This window comes from Habropoda laboriosa, unplaced genomic scaffold (genome assembly GCF_001263275.1).
Source record: "Habropoda laboriosa isolate 0110345459 unplaced genomic scaffold, ASM126327v1 scaffold42, whole genome shotgun sequence".
Lineage (NCBI taxonomy): Eukaryota > Metazoa > Arthropoda > Insecta > Hymenoptera > Apidae > Habropoda > Habropoda laboriosa.
In genome coordinates, this window is record NW_017100181.1 from 1471868 (window position 1) to 1479268 (window position 7401).

The 7401-nt window shown below is 33.8% G+C and overlaps 2 protein-coding genes across 2 annotated transcripts in view; one reads left to right on the forward strand and one right to left on the reverse strand.

Annotated features, from left to right (window-relative positions):
- Positions 1-481, forward strand: part of LOC108579099 (activating molecule in BECN1-regulated autophagy protein 1-like) — a 3572-nt gene extending 3091 nt beyond the window's left edge. The window contains exon 9 of the mRNA XM_017942541.1: positions 23-481. Coding sequence (XP_017798030.1) covers positions 23-446 — 424 coding nt within the window. The 3' untranslated portion in view covers positions 447-481. The remainder of the gene's footprint in view (positions 1-22) is intronic.
- A 4051-nt stretch (positions 482-4532) lies between these two features.
- On the reverse strand, positions 4533-6191 carry LOC108579089 (zinc finger protein 182-like). Its single transcript, XM_017942531.1, is given in 3 exon segments — positions 4533-5243; positions 5419-5586; positions 5686-6191. Coding segments are annotated over 3 exon segments (1176 nt in total). The 5' UTR covers positions 5983-6191.
- Between the last annotated feature and the right edge of the window lie 1210 nt (positions 6192-7401).

Consider the following 7401-nt stretch of genomic DNA (forward strand, 5'->3'; position numbering starts at 1 on the left):
ACTCTAATATAAAGTAATCTTTTTGTTTTTTAGGAATTTATAGTTTACAATGGGAAACGTTAGGGGAAAGAATTTATTGGACGGAAGCGAAACATAGTGTCATTTCTGTGTCAATTTCACCAACACAGGAACACCTTTTAGTAGGTTTGGCAAGAAATATTTTTCAAGAAAAGTATACTATGGCTAGTATTTACAGACTAATGCATAAAAAATCCCAAAATCAAGATGACGATAGACCATGTATTCAAGACTGGAATATTCACAATATAGAAAATTATTTAAATTTTAAAAATATAAAAAAGAGTATGTTGCTTGTTAGAGAATTATTCCCAAATAATCAATCAACTACAGGACACATAAGTATAAATTGCATTAGGTGGGCGCCACAACCTGGGCAAGGACTAGTTTATGCCACTAACACTGGACAGTTAAATATTCTTCATTAATGTATTTATAATATTGACATAAAAATAAAACTTCAACTCCGTATTGATGTAATTGTTTTATTGGAAAAAATTATGTATAGAGACAGAAATTTATTGTCATATATCTTTCAACAAAAAATATGTCGTAAGAAAATAACGAAACTTATAAAATATTATTGCGTAATACAATAAGTAATCTTTTTTACCAATTTGTAAAATAAAATAAAGACATGTTATATGTTCCGCCAGTTATTTAATTATTTAAAAATTATTGAAAATTTTATAAAAGTCAATAAGTCATTAATGTTATGTTTCAAATTGCTCTTTGAAATATTTTAAATTTAATTTTGGTTTCACTTTAACGTTATTTTCATTGTCCAATCCTTTTTTTGTAAATATTTTCATTTCCTTCATTAAACAATAATGTTACAATACTGATGCACGTTTATTAAAAGAAAGTGAAGTGTAGTTAAATAAAAGCGTCATACAAATTTGTATTTTTGGGAATTTTACTAATTTTATTATGTTAATAAACATTATAAGGAATAAATTTACATTGTATAACATACATAACTAATATAGAAATTGATAAGTCTAGATTTTTATATTGTTAAGCGGTTTCATCAACAGTAATAAATCAATATTATCTCATATTAAACATACACAGTATTAATTTAGTAGTGCTTGTAATATTATACTTAATAAGTGAATGAAAATTCATTCTTACTACTATCACATTTAATGCATCACATTGTATAAAATGACTTATAAAATAATTAAACAATCTTTGTTTAAACTATAACTCATGTACAAGGTGTCCCAGGGAATTTGGTAAACTGTATTTTTAAAACAGATATAGAAAAAGATTGTTATAAGGTAAAGTGGAATGGTATTAGACGTTGTATGTTTTTATATTAATTTTATGTCAATATATATCAATAGGGGACGAAGGACCAATGTTCGACGGCGACGTTGGTGAGGCCGTGAATGGACTTTGGATCAAGACAACAGCATTGGGAGGGGGACAGGAAAGCCAGGGTAGGTAGGGTACAACTATGGAGCAATTTGTGTGAAGGGTCCCCGCCAATTTCTACCCTTGGGAACAGGTGTATGGAGTCAGAATGGAAGCTGGCCGAGGGGAGGTTCCTACCGGATACATAGTAGGGATACCCCTAGAGACTCGGTGATGACTAGAACTTTTACAAGGGGTTCTAGAGTGACAACGACGGTACATCTAACCATCGAAAACCGTCGGCGGAGACGAAGAACGTCTCTTCAACCATTCGAAGTAGAGGGAAAGCCCTAAGTGTTGCCGCAGGAAGGATGGCCGCCAGGCTTAAGAATATGGCCTTGACGGTACAAGGTTTAATTGAAAACGATCATAAGAACGTGGGTGTCGGCAGTTGCGAGGGCGATCCTCAAAGGTGGGGCGGGCTCGAAGCAGCTCAAGGCCTAGACGCGCGATTTCCAGGACATACTGTGCATCCATGAGAAGATGGCATGACAAAGGAATGCAGGTCATACCCCCATTAGCCCACCTTTTCTAACACAATCATAGAAATCGAGCACACGTATCGTCATTAGTGGCCGAACGCGATAACATCGACGAATCGGATCATTTAGCACTGCATGGAGGAAGACTTTGGCGGTACGAGTAAAGTATCCCCGTTGCCTCTGTGTGATTGTAAACTTAACACTTTACTGGCGGCGATCACGTATGAGTGACTTCGGCGGCCAGCGACTATCGGCGGGCATCACATATGCGTGATTTCAGCTGTTGGCACTCTTCGACTGGCGTTCTGTGTGATTACGATATTTCCTATATCCTCTTTTCATTTTGAAAAAGTCGTTCGTCCAGTTCAGATCGTATTGTGAAGCCAGTTCCATTCTAACTTATATTTTCTTCGTTTGATATTTAAAAGTTAAACAATTTTTAAATCTCAAAATGCCGCGCAGGAGTAATGAAGAGAATATATACGCCGATTCTTTGTCGAATTTCGATAGTGATAGTGATGAAATGACAGATATTGATGAAGACAGTGGAATCGGTGTCATTGTAAGACGTTTCAAATCGATCCGATTGCCGAGTTATTCTGGTAACGAAAGCAACGAAAACAATTTTGATGATAATAGTGAATAGCAACAATAATAACGATAGAGGACCGAATAAAAGGAAAGATTGGATTGACATAAGCAAAACAGAAATGGAAAAATTTCTCAGCCTGATTATCCTAATGGGTTTTGTAAAACAAATCTGAGAGAGATGAGTATTGGTCCACAGACTCTTTACTTTCTACACCAATTTTCGCCGATACGATGACAAGGGATAGACTTCGTCAAATATGGAGATACACTTAAATAATAACGAACGTTGTAAAGATAGATTGGATAAAATTGAATTCGTCACTTCATATTTTCGGGAAAAATTTCTGACTATATAAACCAAAAAGAGAACTATCGCTTAATGAGAGTATTACACATTAGAGGGGAAGACTCTCATTTCGGACATATAACCCGGCCAAAATAACGAAGTACGGAATTCTAGTGCGCATGGTGTGTGAAGGTACGACGGGTTATATTTGTAATTTTGATGTATATTGTGCACAAGGATATAGACTGAACACTACCGTGCATTTATTATTGCAACCATTCATAAATTTGGGGCACGTAGTTTACATGGACAACTACTATAACAGTATACAAATAGCAGAGGAATTGTAAAAAAAAAAAAAGAGAGAGAGAGAAAGAGAGAGGAATGTATGGAACACTGAGGAATAGAAGTGTGCCAGTTTGCGTGAGAGATATAAAGCTGGACGAAAATGCAATAATTTTCCGTAGGAGGAATAATGTCTTGGTGCAAGCATGAAAAAAAAAATGCTATATATGATAACCACAGTACGTCGTGCAAGTATAATTGATGTTGTAGATACCCGAAGAAACCGCAGGACAAGTAAACCAACCTGTGTAATGGAGTATAATAAATACATGAAGGGCGTAGATCGCGCGGATCAATACTTATCCTACTATTCGATTTTTCGAAAAACGAAAAAATGGAGTAAGAAAGCGGCACTATTTTTTATAAATTGCACATTATTTAATGCACACCAAATGTACAAGAAAACAACGGGGAATAAAATTACCTTCAAAAAGTTCTTATTAGCTGCTGTTCGGAAATTGTTGAGTTCAACGCCAGAAAGGTAAGAGCCACAGCCCAGTAAGTTGAATGCTCGTATGATATTGACATCACCGACAATTTCAATTTTCAAATAAGTACTTCCACATCGCAGACGCAAAGGGTAACTAAATACGATCCAGTGGATAGAATATGTGGAGACATGAAAAAACACAAAATTACGAAAATAATAGGAAAAGGGACCAATGAAAAGCCAAGAAGAGCCTGCAAGGTCTGCACTGCAGGGAAGAAACGTGGCTCTACGGCATTTATGTGTTCTTCTTGTAAAATACCGCTTCATGTTGGAAAATGCTTCGAAAAATATCATACGTTACAAAAATATTAATACTTTAATTAATAAAAATGTATATAACTTATAAATGAGTACGATTGTTATATAATTATCAATAGTTTTAATGGCTGCATTTTAAATGAAGTGTTAAAGATGAGCTGACCTCTAAGCGTACCGCCGAGAGCCTTCGAGAACAGCTAAAGGTGTGAGCGTCGGAGGCTGAAGAACACGTGCGGACGGTGGTCAGCAATGAGTCTGCAAGCGCTAACGCGTGGTTGGCAGGAAGAGACAATGTGGTAGAGAATGAGATCAAGTGGTAGGCAAGACACTAATTTCTTCCGGAAACAGAACCCTTTTGCTAGATCGACACGTCTGTATCCACTGCATCCTCTTTGACCTCCTCGGTAAGTGCAACCAGGATGTGGAAGTAAGCTGAACCTTTACAGCCAAGGAATAGAGTGCCTTAATTGCAAATCTACTCGATTACAGGAATGAGGGTACGCCGTAAGTTTTTGGTACGTAATTAATGCAGAAAAATGTATGCGATCTTATAAGTATTAATATGCAGATTATTCATTTATAATTTTTAAACATAAATAATCATGATATTGTTTGAAATAAGTAATTAATTGGATTATGAAAACTATCCATCATCATATAATAAACTATGCAATAATTCAGGAGTTTCTGGTTGTTTCAAACAAAGTGATACTTTGTCTTGTACATTTGCCGAATATTTATTTTGTTCTAGGTGACCAAGACCACGATCCAGTATCGTCTCGATTTCGTCATCAATATATAAAGAATTTTCGTATAATTTTGAAGCATATGAACTACTCTGCTGTGTAGAATTTATAGTCTCGTTTATTGTGTTCTGTAAGTCAATTTCTGACATGTTAACTGTATGAAAAGTATTTAGTGTTGTAGGTATATCACAGTCAATCATTTGATTATTGTACTGAGTTTGTCTTCTTATTTCAGTAACAGAACCATGCATTTGGTGGTACTTTACCTGGTGCACTTTTAAATTGCCAGTTTGCGAAAATGTTTTCAAACAAAAAGTACAATGATACGGTCTTTCGCCAGTATGACATCTTGAATGCCTTTGTAATTTGTATTTTGTCACAAACTGCTTACCACATTCTAAGCATGTAAATGAATTATTCTCTATTTGAAAATTTTGATTGTTGACAGATTGCTCCATATCCATATGAAAATTTATCATATGAGATTTTAATGATACTTTATAACGAAATGACTGATGGCAATTTGCACATTGAAATTGCTTTTTTCCTTCGTGTCTTTCTTTATGTTTCATTAATATTTCTTGTTGGTTAAAAGACATTTTACAAATCTGAAAATATTATCACATTACTAAAATAAGTAAAATACTATTTTCACGATTTTTTACTATTCTTCTTGATATAAACTAAATAGTTTTTTATCATTATTTTAATTCAAATTTATATCATTATAGAAGTATAAAAGTTTATTATACTATCTTCACTTAATTATACTATCTTACGAACATTGCAAACAAAAGGTCTTTGTCCAGTATGAATACGTTTATGCCTGTTTAAATGTGCTTGACATCTAAAACTCTTAGCACATATTGGACATGTACTTTTTTTTGCTCCTTGCTTATTTAATGTACTTTTTGATATTGTATCATTTTCTTTCAATTGACATAACATATCCTGTAAATACAATAATTTCATACTTGATAGGAAAAGTGTCAACTAATAATCATAATCATTAATGTACAGTTAAACATAAATAACTAAATTATTTTATACTTCTGCAAAATCAATTTCCAAAGAGGGAGCAGCAAGCTGTTTTTGTACATTTGCTACCATTAAGCAAAACTCATCGAATATATAAATCTTTTGTTCACAGTCAATACAAACATATTTGGAAAATGCATCAGAATTTGAAATATTTATCACCTGTAACAGGAGAAATATTAAAATAAATTAAAGAAAAACTAAATTTTATACAGTTCCTCTAACTTTGTCTGTAAACAAATCTGTGCCTTGCTGTTTTTCTTTGCCACAAAGGCGGCATAGTTTCAAGTTTGTTTTATGTAACATCATTGTTCCTCTATCACAATCACAACTTTAATGAACTTCTACAAAACTGATGACACCAATTATGCAATTTCGCAGAATATTATTGGGTTGGAACAAAAGTTCATAGCATTTGTCAAACTACCTAGACTAGTTCATTGTCCAGAAAAATGCCAAGTTCATGGAAGATGGAATCAGGAAACTGCCTCAAAGATGGCGAAAGGTAGTGGAACAAAATGGCATATATGTGGTTGAATAAATCTATGTACAAATATTTAAACATCATCTTTGAGTTTCACTTAAAAAACGTTACGAACTTTCGTTCCAACTCAATACATACAGCTTTGTAAACTATTTTACATTTTTCAGTACAACAGACAGTTTTGTTGTTAATTCAAACATTACACGTACATTTCTAAATATTTTTTTATCATGCTATTCTTTCACGTAACTCATGTATATGTACAATCTTTTTATTTGTACAATTTAATACAACTATGCAACTAGTTTTTTTATATAATTTTCCCGTTCAGTATACAGTGATCCCTCGAAAACCGCAGGGGTTAGGAACGCCGACTGACCGCGTAGATGGAAATTCGCGTTGTTGGAAACTCCCCCCTCTTCCCGTCTTCATAAAAAACTGAAAAACATTTATACTCTTCTAATGCATGAGCATATATTTACACACCCCCACGCACGTATTATGTAATTATTTAAATGTACCTTCTTTTAATTCAGAGTGACATATTGGTCATTTGATTTTTCTTCCAAGTTCGGCTGTTCGTTATATTATATATTTGAATTCGGTGCCTCTGTTTTCTGTATGCAGCGGCAATTTGTGAGGAATTAGTCACGCAAACGAATTCGCATTCGCTCTTTTTTACCTCTCTTATTCACCATCATAAAGAAAATTGTAAATGTATGCTAAATGTGTAAATTGATTCGAAATGAACGAAAGTTTTCAAGAAAAAGAAAAAACCGGGTTATTCGAAACCGAATTGTTCGGGGGAGCACTGTATACTACTTACTTGTTTAGTACTACATATGATTACTGCTTCTCAACAGTGGTTCTCAACAAAAACAATGACAGATCAGAAACTATGAATTGATCGTGAATTAAAAAAAAGAAATTATCATACCGAATACTGATACAATTTTATTATTTTATTTTTTTTTTAGACAAAAGTAATACATATACATTATCTCTAAAAAATGTTTTGTAATATATGTATATATAGCATATTCTTCACAAGTGTCAGACCGCAAGGAAGCTAAACCTGACACTCGGAGAGTCAGGGACTACGTTTTCAAGCCTCGCGCCTGCCTTTGTAGTTTGCCGAACGTAGACAAGGACAGCGAAGAAAAGATAAGAATGAAACGTGAGTCGAGGCAACCAAGCGATTTAAATATCAACTTTTTTAATTTTACGTTTTTTTATCCCAAAAT